Source organism: Elephas maximus, chromosome 10 (assembly GCF_024166365.1).
Source record: "Elephas maximus indicus isolate mEleMax1 chromosome 10, mEleMax1 primary haplotype, whole genome shotgun sequence".
Classification (NCBI taxonomy): Eukaryota; Metazoa; Chordata; class Mammalia; order Proboscidea; family Elephantidae; genus Elephas; species Elephas maximus.
This window is the reverse complement of record NC_064828.1, coordinates 118,300,199-118,321,015: the sequence shown is the minus strand read 5'-3', so window position 1 is coordinate 118,321,015 and position 20,817 is coordinate 118,300,199. Positions and strand designations below refer to the sequence as shown.

General features: G+C 43.5%; 1 protein-coding gene across 2 annotated transcripts in view; it reads right to left on the bottom strand.

The window, feature by feature from the left end:
• The window catches only part of TDRD9 (tudor domain containing 9), a 147,788-nt gene that overhangs the window by 1,279 nt on the left and 125,692 nt on the right, over positions 1-20,817 (bottom strand). For both annotated transcript variants that reach the window (XM_049897976.1, XM_049897977.1), the window contains 3 exons: positions 14,616-14,754; positions 4,506-4,624; positions 221-293 (listed from right to left, as the gene is read on the bottom strand). In XM_049897976.1, the coding sequence (XP_049753933.1) occupies positions 221-293; positions 4,506-4,624; positions 14,616-14,754 (331 nt within the window). The remainder of the gene's footprint in view (positions 1-220; positions 294-4,505; positions 4,625-14,615; positions 14,755-20,817) is intronic.

The following is a 20,817-nucleotide window of genomic DNA, read 5'->3' as shown; positions in this document are numbered from 1 at the left end:
GGCCAACCCAGTCCAACGCAACCTGCTTTCCCAAAATTCCAGGCAGTGGGGCCAGGGCTGATGGTCCTCCCCGGCCCTGCACAGGCCCGTTCCCCTCATGCCCTCCTCTCCACCAGAGCACCCCACTTGGCCTTGAGGCCCCTACTCTCCACATCCCCAGCTGACTCATGTCCTGACCCCGTGTGTCTGCCCCTGGTGTGGCCGCATGCTTCTCACTCACCTGATTCCATTCATACGGCTTTTCATGCCACTTAGGGACAATTCTCTCTCTTGGCTTCAACTGACAGAACAAGCTAAAATTTAACAAAGAAAATTATCTTAGTTGCACGTTAATAAATTTAATCTTATTTTTTCTTAGAATTACTACTACATAAATTTTTAAAAGGTCAAATTTTATATAGTGAAGATCAGAGAATACTTTAAACCAAAGCACATTCAATATGGGGGAAACAGGGTGAAGCCAATCTACACGACCAGCACTTATGCTGCCCTGTCACCAGTTTGCTGCATTTCTGACTCAAGTCTTGTGAGACAAGACAGATCATTTTAAATTCTTCATCAGAAATATCACCAGCTTCACAGGGTAGACAGACAACAGTGTTCAAACGATGAGTGTGTGAAGAGATCTGAAAATGTTCCCCCCCACTCCAAAAAAATACCTAAAAAAACTAGATAGACTTGTCAAAAAAGCAACCATTTCAAGGCTCTGGAAATCAACCAAAGACAGACAACAAGTTCAGAAGCATTTATTCATGAGACACTGCTGAACTTCAGGCAAGAGCAGTGGAGGTCTATGGTGCTCTTGCCTGGGCTGCTCCCACCTGCCCACCCGCCAGCTCAGTCCAGCACCGTGGTCCAAAGGTAGGGCCGGCCACGGACACCAGCATCTTCACTGCCAAAGGGAGCAGAGGATGAAACCCCCGCCTAGCAGCAATGTCGGAAAAATGGCAAACTCAGTAGGAAATAGACGGGGAAAGGCCAAAGCTCTAACAGCGGTCCTACTTGGGGCAAGTGGCAGATGACAGACTACCCAGAAATTCAAGAGGGAGATCTTAGAAATGGGAGTGCCACAAAAAATGAGACCGGCTCTCCTACAGGCCTGGCTGGCTGGGAGGCTGCATGCACACATACACACGCACACACACACACGTACAAGGAAGACCTGGGAAGGCCTGGCAAACAGTAAAAGCCAGGGAAAAGTTAGAAATGGCCTGAGCTTTGAATGCACTCCCGGCCAACACACAGGCTGCTGGCACAGGGTGGGAGCACAACGGCTTAGATATTTCAGCACAACTTCCAACCACCAGCTGAGCACTAAGCAACGCAGACACAGAGACAACCCAGAAGCCAGGCTAAAAACAAATATGAGAATTAAAAAAAAATCCAGGCACCAGCAGTCTCACACCATGGGAACATAGATTCTGCAGATCAAATCCAGGTGAGTTACTATAGTGAAACAAAATGAAACTGGCCAAAATAGCAACAACCACCTTCAGGGGGAGGAAAAAAATCAAAATCCTAAATTGTTACACAATATTATCTAGAACATCCAATCTTCAACAAAAACTATGAAACATACAAAAGAAACAGAACTGTGTGACCCATACTCAAAAGGCAAAAGCAGCTGAAATAAAGAAATGGGTGAGAAGGCTTCAAAGCAGCTACTCTAAATATGTTCAAAGGAAGAAAAAAAGGCCAGTTACCCAGATAACATCAATAAAAATGGAAAACCATATAGAAGAGCCAAATGGAAATTCTAGAGTTAAAAAGTACAGTGACTGAAATGGAAAATTCCAGACAAATCACCAACTGCAGATCTGAGATGACGGAATAACAAATCAGTAAACCTGGAGACATGTGAACAGAAATCGATCAACCTGAAGAAGAGAGAGACAACACTGGAAAAAAACGGCCAGCGCCTCGGAGACCAGTGGGACAGCCTCAGTGCACCAATGTACGTGCAATAGGAGTCCCTGAAGGAGAAACATGCAAGCAAGGGCCAAAAAAAATACCTGAAGAAAAGGTGGCTGAAGACTTCTAACACTTGATTTAAAAAAAAAAACCACGTACAGATCCAAGAATCTCAATTTATCCCAAAAAGAATAAAAACAAAGAGATTCACACCTAGATAAATTATAGTCAAAGTGTTCAATGACAAAGGCAATCTTGGAAGCAGAAAGAGAGAAGTGACTTGCCACGATCTTCAATAAGATTATCAGTCGATTTCTCCTCAAAGGCAGTGGAGCCAGAAGGCAGTGGAACGACATATTCAAAGTGCTAAAAGATAAAACAGTCAACTAACAACTCTATATCCAGCAAAACTATCCATCAAAATGAAGGTGAAATAAAGACGGAAAAGCACTGAGAGAACCCACTGCTAGCAGCCTGACTTACAAGAAATACTAAAGTCCTTCAATCTAAAAGACAATGATACTAGATGGTGACTCCAAGCCACAGGAAGAAAATAAAAGCACCAGGAATAGTAAATATGTGGGTCAATATAGAAACTTTTAAAAATATTTAATGTTTTCTTAATTTCTAAAAAAAATTGAGATTGTATAAAGTAGTAACTGTTAGCACTATAGCGCGGTTTGTAACCCAGCTACGATTAACATAAATACAGGACAAAGGAAGGTGGAAATAAACCCGAATTAAAGTTGCTATATTTTGCTGGAATTAACCAGTATTTACTTATTACAATTGAATTCAGGTTAAGATGCAATTTTAGACCAGATGGTGCACTGGTTAAGTGCTTGGCTGCTAACCAAAAGGCTGGTGGTTCAAACTCGCCAGCCGCCCCACGGGAGAAAGATGTGGCAGTCTGCTTCCATAAAGATTACAGCCTTGGAAACCTTATGGGGCAGTACTACTCTGTCTTACAGGGTCATTATGAGTCAGGATCGACCGGATGACGGTAAATTTTTAGGTTAGAGCAATCATGGAAAAATGGACTAATAGAAATGTTGTAAAAATGTAAATTCTCTAAAATCACTGAATTGTTTTAAAAAAGAAAACCAACCTATCCTATAGCATAACAAGTCAGGATAGAGTTACCTAATTATTGGTGAAATGACAGTGGCTGTGAGTGAACGCAAAGGTGTTCCTGGGCACTGGTCATCTTGTTCCCTGTCTGGCTCCTAGCCACATGATGTGTTCGTTTTGTGAATACGCACTGGGCTGTGGACTTTGATCTGTGCCCTTCGTGTGCCTTACACATCACCCAAATGTACACGGGAGGAGAAGACCATCAGCAGGTTATCAGAAGCTGCCTGTTTCCCAACCAGCAGAGTGCAGGCTCTCTGGGCAACGATGTACCCACCACTAGCCTGGCAGAGCTGTCTCTGGAGGACTGGGTGTGTGGGAGACCGTCTGTGCTCCTCCACGCCCACTCTCCACTCTTCTTGCCATTTCTGGGGGCCTGAGGGCTCACCTGTATGGGCTGCACCAATGGAAGTCCTTGCCCTCTGGATTCTCGTTGGGTCTGGCCAATGGGAGTCCCAGCAAGAGGTGAGACGGAGGTGAGGGAGGTCTGGATGCTATTCCCTGACCTCCTTCCCTAAGGAGAGGCTCAACAGAGGGCTCAGCCCCTGTAAGGCACTCCTTCCACACAGACTCTCAGCCCCCAGGCTCCAGGACCCTGCTCCCTCTCCTTGGATACAAGACATCCCACTGTTAACAGCCCCAGAGCATGGAGTACTCAGGTGGGTTCCCTGTGCCCTGCCATTATGGACTGCACTGCGCCCCCGCCAAAATCCATGTCCACTTGGCCAGGCCATGATTCCCAGTACTGTGTGGCTGTCCTCTGTTTTGTGCTCTTTTGTGATTTTCCTATGTGTTGTCATCCCAACCTCTGTGATATTAATGAAGCAGAATTAGAGGCAGTTATGTTAATGAGGCAGGACACAATCTACAGGATTAGGCTGTATCTTGAGTCAATTTCTTTTGAGATATAAAAGAGAGAAGCAAGCAGACAGAAGAAGGACCACCTACCACCAAGAAAAAAGAGCTGGGAGCAGAACACATCCTTTGAACCTGGGTCCCTGTGCTGAGAAATTCCTAAACTAGGGGAAGACTGATGATAAGGACCTTCCCCCAGAGCTAACAAAGAGAGAAAGGCATCCCCCCTGGAGCTGACAGCCTGAATTTGGACTTCTAGCCTTTTAAACTGAGAGAATAAATCTGTCTGTTAAAGCTATCCACTTGTGGTGTTTGTTATAGCAGCACTAGACAACTGAAACACCTGCCCATACTTTCTGAAATGAACCCAATTTGAGAGTGTCAACTACTTCCTGCTTTGATCCTGGCTGGCACCTGGGGCAAAGGTGGCTGCTCGCCACAGGAAGCTGGTGTCTACAAGCTGTCATCCCTAAGATGCTGCCTCAGGCACTGGAATTCCACTTCAGATGACCAACCTATCATTGCCTCCTGAACAACTGAAAACATTCAGAAGACAGCTAAAAAAGGTGAGTAGGAAGGAAAGATGACCTTGTCATCACGCAACTTACCCTAAAAGTTTCTGACGAGCGTTGTCCTGTAACTGAGCGATTCTTTCTGGCCCAAGATACTTAGATCCATTAGGTCCATCACATACTAGCTTGTTAATAGCTGCCCTGAGAATATTAATCTGTAGACAAATGGCAACATAAATACTCACATGATTCTACTATAAGCTGATAAAATGTGGGAATTTCATCCTATTTAAATAACTCATTAACAGGCTTAGTATTTGATAAACAACTGTAGCTGTAGCATCAGAACCTGCCTAACTTCGGCGGGGGGATAATGTGAATCGAGATCCACCTAAGGCCGACTCCCGTGAGGCAGAGGTCAGACACACCTCCTCTCTCCAACCTTTTTACACATTCTGTCACCAGCCATCCTCCCCTCGGCACTTACCTCTCTTCTGAGTTCAATAATCCTCTTCTGGGTTCAGTAACCCATTGCAGAGGCCACATAAAACTCACAGACCATACTTACCATTCAGTGGTTTATTAAGGAAGTAAACAGGGTACAATCCGGAATCACAGTCAACAGGCGACCACTCAGGATCAGGAAGCATGCAAAGACTGGAAGGCTACTCCTTCTCCAGTACAAGACAGCTCTCAGCTCCTCTCCACTGGGCAAGCAAGCAGGCCCTACTCTCTGTTGTGCACACGCCCTCTAAGGCCCCTCAAAACAGGCCTCTCTGCCTTCAGCATCCCCGCCCTCACCACTGATTCTACCACTGGGCCCCTTCCGGGCTTGCTGCTATCTTTAAATCTTACAGGCCTTTACCCACGTCACAGCTTTTTTTTAGGAGGTTCCTTGCCTCTTCTCTCTCCCTTCTGCTTCTGTCTGCATAACCTCTGTGGGGTTGGCTACATATATACACAAACTTCTCATACATTTCAAGATATGGCCCTCCCACCAGGCTGTGAACTGACCAATCCCCTTTTGGTAGGCCACAGACACATCATTTGTATAGTAGACTATAGTAACTTCATTTGCACAGTCTATAATAACTTCATTTGCATATTATATTGACCAATACCTGCAAGGTGCATACCAATCACAGGGCAGGCTGCAGCCCGGGATCAGACAGAAAGTGTCAAATCATCAGTTGTTTACAGCTTACCCAGGACATGTCAATTAGGACAAAAGTAACAAGCCCTCTGGGGAAGAAAACTAAGGCAAAGGTAACTCCTCAAGGCTTCCGGGAAAAATCCGTCAAGATGTTTTTCCAAAGAACCAAGGCAAAAGGCCACATAAAGGAACTCATTTCACCACAGTATTCTTATGGCTATCATCAATACGGTATTAAAACACAAATAACCATTATCGTAACTTAAGAAACAGTAACAAAAAACTTTACATCAGCAAGAAAGGTTCAGACTTTTTAGTATAAACACACTTTTTAAAGTTCTACAATTTGCCACAGTTTAACTTGTGGAGTTGCACAATTTGAAATCTACTAGAATCATATCCGTTTCTTTGACTCTGTATTGTTTGTATGAAAGCCTGAAGATATCTCACCCCCTAGAGGTACATGCTATGCTTTCTTACCAGCCTCTGTCACAGGTTTTTAAAATGAACTTTATTTTTGCATACTTTTAAGTTGTTGTTGTTAGGTGCTGTCAAGTCGGTTCCGACTCTAAATGATCCTATGCACAACAGAATGAAACGCTGCCCAGTCCTGCACCATCCTCACAACTGTTTTTAGGCTTCAGCCCATTGTTCTAGCCACCGTGTCGACCCATCTCACCGAGGGTCCTCCTCTTTTCCGCTGACCCTGTACTTTACCAAGCATCATATCCTTCTCCAGGGACTGATCCCTCCTGACAACATGTCCAAACTATGGAAGACACAGTTTCACTACCCTCGCTTCCAAGGAGCAGTCTGGTTGTACTTCTCCTAAGACAAATTTGTTCATTCTTTTGGCAGTCCATGGTATATTCAATATTCTTCCCCAACACCACAACTTAAAGGCGTCAATTCTTCTTCGGTCTTCCTTATTCACTGTCCAGCTTTCACATGCATATGAGGCAACTGAAAACACCATGGCTTGGGTCAGGCACACCTTAGTCCTCAAGGTGACATCTTTTAAGAGTTATGGAAAAATTGCAAAGATAGGACAGTTCTCCTGTACACCCCTTGCTCAGTTTCACCTACTACTACCATGGTATGTTTGTCAACACCAAAAAACCGTCTTCGGTATACCAAAAAACCAAAACCAAACCCGTTGCCACTGAGTTGATTCCAACTCATAACAACCCTATAGGACAGAGTAGAACTGCCCCATAGGGTTTCCAAGGAGCGCCTGCAGAATTTGAACTGCCAGCCTTTTGACTGGCAGCTATAGCTCTTAACCACTATGCTACCACCAGGGTGTCCCTCTTTGGTATATTAAAAAAAAAAAAAAATTGTATATAGTCTTATTAAATAAACTTATCCTCTTTCTGTTCCAGGACCCACTTCAGGGTATCACATGATGAAAGGTATTTGTCATCAACCAATCCTCTGGTCCTAGTCTGTTTCTCACCCTCGTCTTACCTTTAAGACAGTGACACTTGGGAGGAGTTCTGGTCAGGTGTCCTGCACAACATCCTCTAGTTCGTATTTGTCTACTGTTTTTCTCATGGTCAGACTAGGGTTCGGGGAAGAAGGCCACAGATGTAAAGTGCCTTCTAATCACATTAAGCAGGGGGTATGTGACATCAACATGACATCACTGGTGATGTTCACCTTCAACATCTGGCTCAGGTGGTGTCACCCAGGTTCCTTCGTTGTGAAGTTTCTCTTGCCCCTCTCCCTGCTCTACCATCTGGAAGTGCATCACTAAGTCTAGCCCATCGTGAGTGGGTTTAAGCTTCACCTCCTGGAGGGGGCAATTATCTACATACATTATCGGGAATTCTCGATTTATGTACTCCATCATTTATATCACTACAGACTCACGGATATTTATACTTTGGGTTATAATCCAATATACCACATTATTTATTTTGTTGCTCAAACTGTTCCAGCTTTAGCCTTTGGGGTCTCTTTCAGGTTGGCTCCTGTGCCCTTTGAAAACGCCCCCATCCTTTTGTGTTTCTGAGCACTTCTTTTACTTTTTGGTACTACAAGAAGCTCCAGGCTCATTCTATATTTTCTGTATCTCAGTCCTAGAATCAGCTTTTTCTCCAAGGAGGCCTGGTTCCTATTACTGGAGCACGGTATGAGAACCTGATCTGGGCACTGGATGTACTCATTGCTACTGGGGGCGGGGAGTCACTGCTTCTAGGAATATCTGTGGATATACTAACACACACCTGTAGTTCTTTTGTTTCTGTCCATCTGTGTCTATAATGAGCTGAGCCTGAGTTTATACTGATGCCCTGACTCCAGTCCAGCACCACAGGGTTTGTTCTAGCTCTCCTCTCTTCCTTATCTGTAAGTTCCCTCTCTGACAGTAAGAAAACGTGGCTCCCACCATCCCTTTACTTGTTTGTTCAACCCCAGTCTACATGTAAAGCAGTTCAGAATTAACTTGTACCCCTGTGAGAAACGACTTTACCAACTAGAGAAAGTGCTTATGTGCAGTTCCTTGTCTTCAGTCTGTTTCCAGTCAAATCCCCATTTTCCACAGCTCCTTTCTTCCTCATCCCCTTCAATGCAGTTATATCATACGTTTCTAATACACTTAAGACTAATTTGTCCCAGAATACTTAACATCCCAGGATCCCTGACATCCTGATTGGTATTGATATGTATGTGTGTGTGAGAAAGATCAGTTTTCACACATTAGAGTCCTGTGGGTTTTGACTAAAGCACAGAGTGGTGTGTGTGTGTGTGTGTGTGTGTGTGAAAGAGATTAGTTTTCACGCATTAGAGTCCCATGGGTTTTGACTAAAGCACAGAGTGGTGTGTGCGTGTGTGAGAGAGAGATTAGTTTTCACGCATTAGAGTCCCATGGGTTTTGACTAAAGCACAGAGTGGTGTGTGTGTGTGTGAAAGAGATTAGTTTTCACGCATTAGAGTCCCATGGGTTTTGACTAAAGCACGTGGTGGTGTGTGTGCGTGAGAGAGAGAGATTAGTTTTCACGCATTAGAGTCCCATGGGTTTTGACTAAAGCACGTGGTGGTGTGTGTGTGTGAGAGAGAGAGATTAGTTTTCACGCATTAGAGTCCCATGGGTTTTGACTAAAGCACATGGTGGTGTGTGTGTGTGTGTGTGTGTGAGAGAGAGAGAGAGAGATTAGTTTTCACGCATTAGAGTCCCATGGGTTTTGACTAAAGCACAGAGTGGTATGTGTATGTGTGAAAGAGATTAGTTTTCACGCATTAGAGTCCCATGGGCTTTGACTAAAGCACAGAGTGGTGTGTGTGTGTGTGAGAGAGAGAGATTAGTTTTCACGCATTAGAGTCCCATGGGTTCTGACCAAAGCACAGAGTGGTGTGTGTGTGTGTTTGTGTGTGTGTGTGTGTGTGTGTGTGAGAGAGAGAGAGAGAGAGAGATTGGTCTGCACACATTAGAGTCCCATGGGTTTTGACTAAAGCACAGACGCAGTTATCAACCACCCCAGCATACGGAGCAACTCTTTTACCCCAAAAGTCTCCCTGTGCATGCCCCTTGTAGGCAACCCTCCCTTCTCCCCTAGTAACCACTAATCTGTTTCATGTCCTTACAGTGTTGCCTTTTCAAAAATGTCATATGAATAGAATCCTACAACACGCAGCTCTTGTACCTAGATTTTTTCACTTAGTAAAATGTACTTAAGATTCATCCATGTTATCTCATGAGTTGACCACTCATTCTTTTAACTGCTGAATACTATTCCACAGTCCTGATAAACCCGTTTACCCACTCCCCTGGTGAATAACATCTTGGTTGCTTCCAGTCTTTAACAATTATTAATAAAGCTGCTATTAACACCCACATACAGGTTTTATTTGAATGCAGACTTTCAAATCACTTGCACAGATACCTAGGGTTTGGATCCTGTATCATATGGAAGGTGCATGTTACACTCTGTATGAAACTGCCAAATCGTCTCCCAAAACGGTGGCGCCATTTTGCACTCCCATCAGCAATGAACAAAGGTTCCTTTTGCTCTGTGTTCTCGCCAGTGTTCTTAAGTGTCATTTTTTCTGGATTTGGGCCATTCTAATGTTCATTGCTGATGGGGTTCAGCTCAGCTTCCAGAACAAGACAGACTAGGAAGGAGAACCTGGTGGTCTGTGTCTGAAAGAGATTAGCCAGTAAAAACTTTATGAATACCAGCAGAAAAATTACTCAATATAGTGCCGGAAGATGAGCCTCTCAGGCTGGAGGGCACTAAAAGGTTGACTGGGGAACAGCTGCCTCCTCAAAGCAGAGTTGACCATAATGACATAGATGGACTTGAGTATTTGGGACCTTCATTTGCTGATGTGGCACGACTCAAAATGAGAAGAAACAGCTGCAAACATCCCTTAATAATCGGAATCTGGAATGTACGTATTATGAATCTAGGAAAACTGGAAATCGTCAAAAATGAAATGGAATATATAAACATCAGCATCCTAGGCATTGGTGAGCTGAAATGGACTGGTACCGGCCATTCTGAATCAGACAATCGTATGGTCTACTATGTCAGGAATGACAACTTGAAAAGGAATAGTGTTGCATTCATCATTGAAAAAAAATTTCAAGATCTATCCTGAAGTATAATGCTGTCAGTGATAGAATAATATCCATACCCCTACAAGGAAGACGAGTTAATTCAAATTTACACACCAACCACTAAAGGCCAAAGATGAAGAAATTGAAGATTTTTACCAGCTTCTGCAGTCTGAAATTGATTGAACATGCAATCAAATTGCATTGATAATTACTGGTGATTGGAATATGGAAGTCGGAAAGAAAGAAGGATTGGTAGTTGGAAAATACGGCCTTAGTGATACAAATGATGCCAGAGATCAATTGCTTGAATTTTGTCTGATATAAATTCTTCATGGCAAATACCTTTTTTTCAACACCGTAAACGGAGACTATACATGGGGACCTCGCCACGTGGAATACACAGGAATCAAACTGACTACAACTGTGGAAAGAGAAAATAGAAAAGTTCAATATCATCAGTCAGAACAAAGCCAGGGGCTGACTGCATATCAGACCATCAATTACTCATATGCAAGTTCAAGTTGAAACTGAAGAAAATTAGAACAAGTCCACGAGAGCCAAAGTATGACGTTGAGCATATCCCACCTGAATTTAGAGATCATCTCAATAATAGATTTGATGTGTTAAACACTAATGACAGAAGACCAGAGGAGTTGTGGAATGACATCAAGCACGTCATACATGAAAAAAATAAGAGGTCATTAAAAAGACAGGAGAGAAAGAAAAGATCTAAATAGATGTCAGAAGAGACGTGGAAACTTGCTCTTGAACGTCAAGCACCTAAGGCAAAAGGAAAAAAATGATGAAGTAAAAGAGCTAAACAGAAGACTTCAAAGCGCAGCTCGAGAAGACAAAGTATTATGATGATTCGTGCAAAGATCTAGAGATAGAAAACCAAAAGGGAAGAACACGCACGGCAATTCTCAAGCTGAAAGAACTGAAGAAAAAATTCAAGCCTTGAGCTGCAATATTAAACAATGCAGGAAGCATCAAAAGATGGAAGAACACACAGAGTCACTGTACCAAAAAGAATTGGTCAACGTGCAACCATTTCAGGAGGTAGCATATGATCAGGAACTGATGGTACTGAAGGAAAAAGTCCAAGCTGCACTGAAGGCACTGGTGAAAAACAAGCCTCTGGGAATTGACGGAATATCAGTTGAGATATTTCAACAAACGAATGCAGCACCAGAGGTGCTCGCTTGTCTGTGAAAGACATTTGGAAGACAGCTACTTGAACAACTGACTGGAAGAAATTCATATTTATGTCTATTCCAAAGAAAGGTGATCCAATAGAATGCGGAGATTATCGAGAAATATCATTAATATCACATGCAAGTAAAATTTTCCTGAAAATAATTCAAAAGTGGTTGCAGCGGTACATGGAAAGGGAAATGCCAGAAATTCAAGCTGGATGCAGAAGAGGATGTAGAACCAGGGATATCACTGCCCATGTCAGATGGATCCTGGCTGAAAGCAGAGAATACCAGAAAAATGTTTATCTGTGTTTTATTGACTATGCAAAGGCATTTGACTGGGTCATAACAAATTATGGATAACATTGCGAGTAACAGGAATTTCAGAACACTTAATTGTGCTCATGAGGAACCTACACATAGACCAAGAGGCAGTCATTCAAACAGAACAAGGGGATACTGCATGGCTTAAAGTCAGGAAAGGTGTGCATCAGGGTTGTATCCTTTCACCATACTTATTCAGTCTGTATGCTGAGCGAATAATCCGGGAAGCTGGATTATATGAAGAATGGGGCATCAGGATTGGAGGAAGACTCATTAACAACCTATGATATGCAGATGACACAACCTTGCTTGCTGAAAGTGAAGAGGACTTACTGATGAAGATCATAGACCACAGCCTTCAGTATGGATTACACCTCAACATAAAGAAAACAAAAATCCTCACAACTGGACCAATAAGCAACATCACGATAGAGAAAAGACTGAAGTTGTCAAGGATTTCGTTTTACTTGGATCCACAATCAACACCCATGGAAGCAGCAGTCAAGAAATCAAAGGATGCGTTGTGTTAGGCAAATCTGCTGCAAAAAACCTCTTTAAAGTTAAAAAGCAAAGAAGACTAAGGTATGCCTGACCCAAGGCATAGTGTTCTCAATTGCCTCATATGCATGCGAAAAGCTGGACAATGAATAAGGAAGACCAAGTAAGAATTGACACCTTTGCATTAAGGTGTTGGAAAAGAACATTGAGTATACCCTGGACTGCGAAAAGAACAAATCCGTCTTGGAAGAAGTACAGCCAGAACGCTCCACTGAAGCGAGGATGGTCAGATGATGTCTCACATACTTTGGACATGTTACCAAGAGGGACCACTCCTTGGAGAAGGACATCATGCTTGGTAAGTAGAGGGTCAATGAAAAAGAGGAAGACCCTCAACAAGATGGATTGACACAGTGGATGCAACAATGGGATGAGACATAGCAATGACTGTGAGGATGGCGGAGGACCAGGCAGTGTTTCGATCTGTTGTACACTGGGTCGCTATGAGTGAGAACGAAATCAATGGCCCCTAACAACAAGTCCCTTTATGTGAAAAGGGCAGTTAATATTTAACAAATCAAAATGCAGAAAACATTTCACAGCAGTGCCATCTGGGAATAAGGACAAGCTCAAAATGTCTGGCCTCAGCTTCATTTTCTCCCCATCCCTTTAAGGCGGTTATGTCAACCTCTCCTACTTAAAGGAACTTCTGAGAAACAAGTTCATGTACTCTAGAGTGGTACTTCTCAAACTATCTGTGGTGCAGGACAAGCTTTGTTTTCATTTTGTAAAATGCAGTAAAAATTAATTATAAGAATAATGAAATATACAAAGAAAAGCGTACAAAACACAAGCCCAAATTTTTCATTATTAGATGCAAAATTACTTTGTCATACTGCTATACAAACTTCTAAACACTTAACTGTAGCACCTGCATTTACCACAGCCCAGACCGTCACTGGCATCGTTCACAGACAGGGCTCTGGGTAGCACTGCTCTAGACCAAGTCTGCACCTAGCCACTGGCCAGCAAGCCCACAGTACCTGTGGAAAGGATGAAGGCGGGGCAGGACTTGTGTCCTTGTTTCTGATATTAACCAGCAAAGATGTCCAGTTTTGATTATGCCAAAACGAGAATGGAATGAGTCTTGGATACAGACCCACAGCAGTCCTGTGGCTCTAGTATTCAATTTAATTGCCCAGAAAAACCTACTGTGCCAGGAGATATCAAATACAAAATTCAGACAGTGCCACCTCTACCAGAAAGATACTTCTCCCAGAAAAGAGAAGTAAAACAGGCAAGACATGGTGGATCTGTGTACTGGCAGCAGAAAGCACAAAGAAGCAAGCACTCCAGCGCTGGAGCGGTAAGTCTCTATCAGGAACACCACACCTGCCTGCAGTGCAATGGGTTTCACTGCCATATGACCTTTCTGCACGTGGGTTTCTAACTGCCAAAAATGATTGGTGGGGCCACAATCTTGCAAGGAATTGGTCATTATACTATGCAAACAGGATGCATAAAACCACTCAATAGGAATAAGTGATCTTCAGGGAGCTGGCTGACTGCTATGCAAATTGAGTGATTGCAGTCTATCCAGGGAATTGGTCAGTTCATGGTCTGGCTGGGAGGGCAATACCTTGAAATTGAATATAAGGTCCCCGAGCTGAGTACCTCCTAAACCCAGGGGAGAGAGAGCTGTAACACCGAAGATGGCAAGAAACAGTGGCAACCACAGCAGAGCCCAGCAGCAGCAGTAGGAGCAGTGAGAACCACGAGACTGGCAGACGGCTGCAGCAGTGCTTCCCAGGCCAGGGAGTCCGAGAGCGCCAAGTGAGTGCCTTCAGGCAGGAGGCTTGTTGACTGAGTGGTATGCCCCCAGGTACTTGTCAAAGGAGCTAAAGAGCTGTAACACTGGCCTGAGTGGGGCAGAGGCCTGAAGAAGGCCCACAGGGGGGCAGCACAGCCAAGAGAAGGGCCATCGATTGGCACCCTAAGAGAGAAGGGTCTGCCTGCAGGCATGGCTGAGAAGGAGCTGAGAGCCACCCTGGTTGGATGTTGTCCTGCTTGATGAACTGCACCCTGTTCTCCTGAGTTGTATCCTGTTAATACCAAGTTGATCCTGAACCTGAGTTGTAGCCTGTTACTTCCCTAATAGATCACATAACTGTGAGTACGGTCTGTGAGTTCTGTGTGGCCACTGCAAACCCAGGAGGGAAGTAGAGAGTACTGTGGGGGAGGGGAGAGCACCTGGCGTCAGAAATGGTGAAAAAGTTGGAGAGTAGAAATATGTCTGACCCCTACCTCACAGAAATCAACTTCGGGGTGATCCTAATTGTCTTCCCTCCTCCTGAGACCAAGGCTCAGACTCTAAATTACAATGTCAGACATTGCACTCACTGTTAAATGGTCGTGTAGACAAACCGAGGAAGAGAGAGAGAACTGGTGCCCTGTAAAGAGTACACCAATGTTACCTCCATGATATCCTCCACGCTGAACTGAACATCGAATGCCAGCTCAATGTCGTGCTCTGGCAGGATAGGGGTCCCTGTAGTTGGGTTCCACCCCAAACCACAGAGGACTCCAGTATAGCATTTTCCATCCCGATCTACCCTAAAGAAAATGTTTTGAGAAGAGTTAGTATTTCAAAATTGTTAAACCACTGTTCCAATATTAAAGAAATTAACCAATAAAATATAGTAACGAGGATTCGAAACCTGTTAATACAGTAACGAGGATTCGAAACCTTTGTTAATACAGTAACGAGGATTCGAAACCTCTCTGTTAATACAGTAATGAGGATTCGAAACCTCTCTGTTAATACAGTAACGAGGATTCGAAACCTCTCTGTCGCACATGATGTAAAGAATATGCTCTCACATATGGTTCTTTCCTCTACCTTTGAATTCTTTCCATGGGTTAAATGCTGATTCGTGAGATTTCTGGGGAGAAGGTTGTACACATTTTATAACTTGAGAAGGAAGTCTGTTGTTGTTGTTAGGTACCCTCCAGTCAGTTCCAACTCATAGTGACCCTACGTACAACAGAATGAAACACTGCCCAGTCCTGCGCCATCCTCACAATCATTACTATGCTTGAGCCCATCCCTGAAGTCACTGTGTCAATCCAACTTGTTGAGTCTCTTCCTCTCTCTCTTGCTGACCCTCTGCTTTACCAAGCATGATGTCATTCTCCAGGAACTTCTCCCTCCTCATAACATGTCCAAAGTACATGAGACAGGTCTCGCCATCCTCGCTTCTAAGGAACATTTTGGCTGTACTTCTTCCAAGACAGATTTGTTCATTCTTCTGGCAGTTCATGGTATAGTCAATATTCTTCACCAACAGTATAATTCAAAGATGCTGATTCTAAGACAGGGAGCAAAGGCCCTGAGATTAGAGGGTGCCTGTTTGAAAAACAGTGATGAGACTGGTGTGGTTACAGAAGAAACAAGTAAAAGAGAAATAGACAATATCATGAGGGAGGTAATAGGGGGCTGAGAGTAGAACCTAGTGACTTAGTAAGACAAGGAACAGAGGGCCCCCATAATCTGCAAACAAAGTAACAAGAAATGGGCCAGGGCGCAGAAACAAAGCCATTCCACGGAACAGTGGGGCAGGGTATCTAAAAATAGCCCACAAACTTCTTTGAAGTTGCCTTTCAGAAGCAGCTGGAGAAAACCAGGCCTAGGGACATGTGCAGAATATCCACCTGTGACTGCTGTGTGACCTTCCACCAGGGGCAGTGGGGGGCTACAGCCCTAGCCGGGGAATTGAACCCAAGGAGCAAGAGACTGCGCAGGCATGACACCCCATAATAAGTCCTGCTACAAATCCCAGAGGCCTCCAGGACAGAAGCCATCTCGGAAAGCTGCTGCGGGCACACCTTAGTTAACATATCCCCGCCTGTGCCTATGAATAAACATGAATCTTTTCCCACCCAAGAACTTTTAAAAACTTGGGCCTGTCTTTTGTTCTGTGAGATAAGGGTAAGCTTGCTCTAGGCCTTCCTCATCTCCGCTTGCAAGCCTCTTCAATAAAGCTTTGCCCATGTGGAAAACTACGTGTCATTCTTGACCAGTTAAAGGCAAGAACCTTATTCCGGTAACAATTCTTCTCCTGTCTTCCTTATTCATTGTCCAGCTTTTGCTTGCGTACGGCGCAACTGAAAACACCATGGCTTCGGTCAGGTGCACTTTAGTCCTCAAAATGACATTTTTGCTTTTTAACACTTAAAGAGGTCTTTTGGAGCAGATTTGTCCAATGCAATACATCTTCTGATTTCCTGACTGCTGCTTCCATGGGTGTTGATTGTGAATTCAAGTAAAATGATATCCTTGATAACTTCAATCTTTTCTCCATTTATTGTGATGTTGCTTATTGGTCCAATTGTGAGGATTTTTGTTTTCTTTATGTTGAGGTGTAATCCATACTGAAGGCTGTGGTCTTTGATCTTCATTAGTAAGTACTTCAAGTCCTCTTGGCTTTCAGAAAGCAAGGTTGTGTTATCTGCATATCACAGGTTGTTAATGAGTCTTCCTCCAATCCTGATGCCCCTTTCTTCTTCATATAAGCCAGCTTCTCGGATTATTTGCTCAGCACACAGATTAATAAGTATGGTGAAAGGCTACAACTCTCACACCTTCCCTGACTTTAAGCCACACAATATCCCCTTGTTCTGTTCAAATGACTGCCTCATGATCTATGTACAGGTTTCTCATGATCACAATTAAGTGTTCTGGAATTTTCAATCTTTGCTATGTTATCTATAATTTGTTATGATCCACACAGTTAAATGCCTTTAAGCACAGGTAAACATCTTTCTGGTATTCTCTGCTTTTAGCCAAGAACCATCTGACATCAGCAAAGGCATCTATGTCCTCTTCTGAATCCAGCTTGAACTTCTGGCAGTTCCCTGTCAATGTACTGCTGCAATCGCTTTTGATCTTCAGCAAAATTTTACTTGCATGTGATATTAATGATATTGCTCGATAATTTCCACATTCTTTCGGATCACCTTTATTTGGAATGGACACAACACGGATCTCTTTCAGTCGGTTGAGCAGTGTTTTAGTCATCTAGTGCTGTTATACTAGAAATACCACCAGTGCATGGCTTTAACAAAGGGAAATTTATTTCCTCACAGCAAAGTAGGCTACAAGTCCAAACTGAAGGCATTGGCTCCAGGGGAAGGCTTTCTCTCTCTGTCATTTCTGGAGGAAGGTCTTTGTCCTCAATCTTCCCCTGGTTGAGGAGCTCCTCAGGCACAGGGAACCCAGGTCCAAAGGACTCACTCAGCTCCCAGCACTGCTTTCTTGGTGGTATGAGATCCCCAGCTCTCTGCTTGCTTCCCTTTCATCTTGAGAGATAAAAGGTGGTGCAGGCCACATCCCAGGGAAACTCCCTTTACACTGGATCAGGGAGGTGACCTGAGTAAGGATGGTGGTACAATCCTACCCTGATCCTCTTTAACATAAAATTGCAATCACAAAACGGAGGACAACCACACAATACCGAGAATTGTGGCCTAACCAAGTTGATACATATTTTGGGGGGGACACAAATCAATCCATGACAACCAGGTAGCTGTCTTCCAAATTTCTTGGCAGACACTCACCTGAGTGAGTGCTTCTAGCTCAGCACCCATTTGTTGAAACATCTCAATTGGTATTTCATCAATTCTTGGAGCCTTGTTTTTCACCAATGCCTTCAGTGCAGCTTGGGCTTCGTCCTTCGTATCATTCTTGATCATATGCTACTTCCTGAAATGGCTTGAATGTTGACCAATTCTTTTTGGTACAGTGACTCTGTGTATTCCTTCCATCTTCTTTGGATGCTTCTTACATCGTTTAATATTGCCAACTCAAGGCTCGAATTTTCCCTTCAGCTCTTTCAACTTGAGAAATGCTGAATGCGGTCTTCCTTTTGGTTTTATAACTCCAAGTTTTTGTACATGTCGTTATAATACTGCAATTTGTCTTCCTGAGCTGCCCTTTGAAATCTCCTGTTCAGCTTTTTTCCTTCATCATTTCTTCCATTGGCTTTAGCTACTCTACATTCAGCAGCAAGTTTCAGGGTCTCTTCTGACATCCATTTTGGTCTTTTCTCTTTTTCCAGTCTTTTTAATGATCTCTTGTTTTCTTCATGTATGATGTCCTTGATGTCATTCCACAACTTGTCTGGTCTTTGGTCATTAGTGTTCAACGTGTCAAATCTATTCTTGAGATGGTCTCTAAATTCAAATGGGATATACTCAAGGTCATACTTTGGCTCTCGCGGACTTGCTCTAATTTTCTTCAGTTTTAGCTTGAACTTGCATATGAGCAATTGATGGTCTGTTCTGCAGTCAGCCCCGGCCTTGTTCTGATTGATGGTATCGAGCTTCTCTATCATCTCTTTCCACAGATGTAGTTGTTTTGATTCCTCTGTATTCCATCTGGCAAAGTCCACGTGTACAGTCGCCCTTATGTTGTTGAGAAAAGTTATTTGAAATGAGTAAGTTGTTGTTCTCGCAAAATTCTATCATGCAATCTCTGGTGTGGTTTCTATCACCAAGGCCATATTTTCCAACTACTAACCCTTCTTTGCTTCCTATTTTGGAATTCCAGTCACCAAGTCTAGCACTTAGTAAAAGCTTATGTTTGTTCCACCTCCCCACCCTAAGAGAATTGTACAAATTTATTTGCCAGTTTTACCAAAAACCCCGCCCCCGCCCCGAGTGTCACTCCTCTCTCTGCAAGTTCTCCTAAAGCGACTAGTCCTTGCCAGCTCTACTGCCACCAGCCTGATCCGAGCCAACATCGAGTAACCTCCAAGCCACAAGTCACCACAACTCACCTCATAACCTCCTGGCCAATTTTCCCCACATCTACTCCTGCTTCTTCCGATCTATGTTCCATACGCAGACAGTGTTAGCTTCTAAAACAAGCCAGTCATGTTCTAATGGCTGTCAGAGGTTTCCTACTGCGTTCAGACTAAAGCATGTACTTGTCAGCGGGGCCTCCAAGCCAGGGTGCTATTCACCTCTGCTTAGCTCATCCATGTTCTCACCTCAGCCCGCCTTCCACCAGGGACACTTCCTTCCCAGCACCATCTCCTCCCCAGCTAGATGAGGTCTTCCTCCAGGCCCCCAAAGCCCCTGTCCCCCAGGCTCTTTGCCCTTTTTCAGGTATTAATTTAAATACCAGGGCCACAGCCCATAATGCAGTCAACAAATAATTATAAATGAAAGAAAAAACATTAACACTGAATGCCCTTTGAAATACTTTGCTAATTTTCCTTGACACTTAATAACTCAGATATTGTTTCCACTATTTAGAACAACTAAGTTTTGATGAAAAATTCTAAGCAAAAGCAGAGTTTTCTTCTTAGTGCTGAAAATAGATACCTTTTTTTTTGGTTTAATGTGAACGAAATAATTCAGACTTACAAACTAGGGGGTATTTGAAGATGAATTCAATTTCTATAAAACCTTTCCAGAACAGAAGTCATGAATAACCAAGGGTCATCAAAATTAAACAGTAACAACAGCTGTTTCATCCGTTTCAACAAAACACCACATTATCTCAACCTTGCTGAGACTGGAATGAATTGCTCCGACAGGACAGCACACGCACTTGGTCAGGTTATCTGAAAGGCTTCAGCCCCGAATGGACCACAGGAGGGCGCCCACTCTGCTCCTCTGCTCTACCTCTTAGGTCACTAAAAGGTATCAAAGCATAGCGCTGAAGTCCCTTCTAAGGTTGTGAGATATTTACATGAACTTAAGAAACTGTAATTGCTGTTGTTGTTAGGTGCTGACGAGTTGGTTCTGACTCACAGGGACCCTACGTGTAACCAAACGAAACACGGCCTGGTCCTGCGCCATCTGAGGCAACAGCTCTTCCCCAGTCATATCCTGAGTGCCTTCCAACCTGAGGGGCTCATCTTCCTGCACTACATCAGGTAATATTCTGCTGCTATTCATAAGATTTTCACTGACCAATTTTTTCAGAAGATCGCCAGATCCTTCTTGCTAGCCTGTCTTAGTCTGGAAGCTCCGCTGAAACCTGTCCACCATAGGTGACCCTGCTGGTATTCGATATGCCAGTGGCATAGCTTCCAGCATCACAGCAACATGCAAGCCACCACAGTACAACAAATTGACAGGTGAGTGGTGAGATACTGTAATTAAGACCACAGAAAACATTTTTATTTCATTTAATGCATACTTTGGACTCAAACTGAAATTGTAAAATCATGACAGGGATAGAAGAAAGCATATTTCACACAGAATAACCAGAGTAAGGTCACATCGCAGACATAATTCATTCCTCAGCGATATTACCTGCAGAAGCTGATGTTTATATAAGCTGACTACCGCTATGTCTGGGAGGGGTGAGTTGTCCAGACAATTATGTTTAAAATAAATACAACAGGAAAGTAACTTGTACTCTAAGCTGATATGTTAGGACTCCCTGTATGAGCCAAATAAGGAAACACATTTCCTCAAAATGTAACTGTCAGTCAATCTGAAATTCCCAGATGAAAAAGCTCTCCTACATATTGTGCAATGTGCACTATATCAACACGCAAAGTGTTAAACAGCAGTATTTGCTAAAAGTCTGGTGGCATTTCCAGATCCTGCTCAGGCCACTCCACGTGAGGCAACTTCTGCCTCTTCACACTAGCTGCTTCT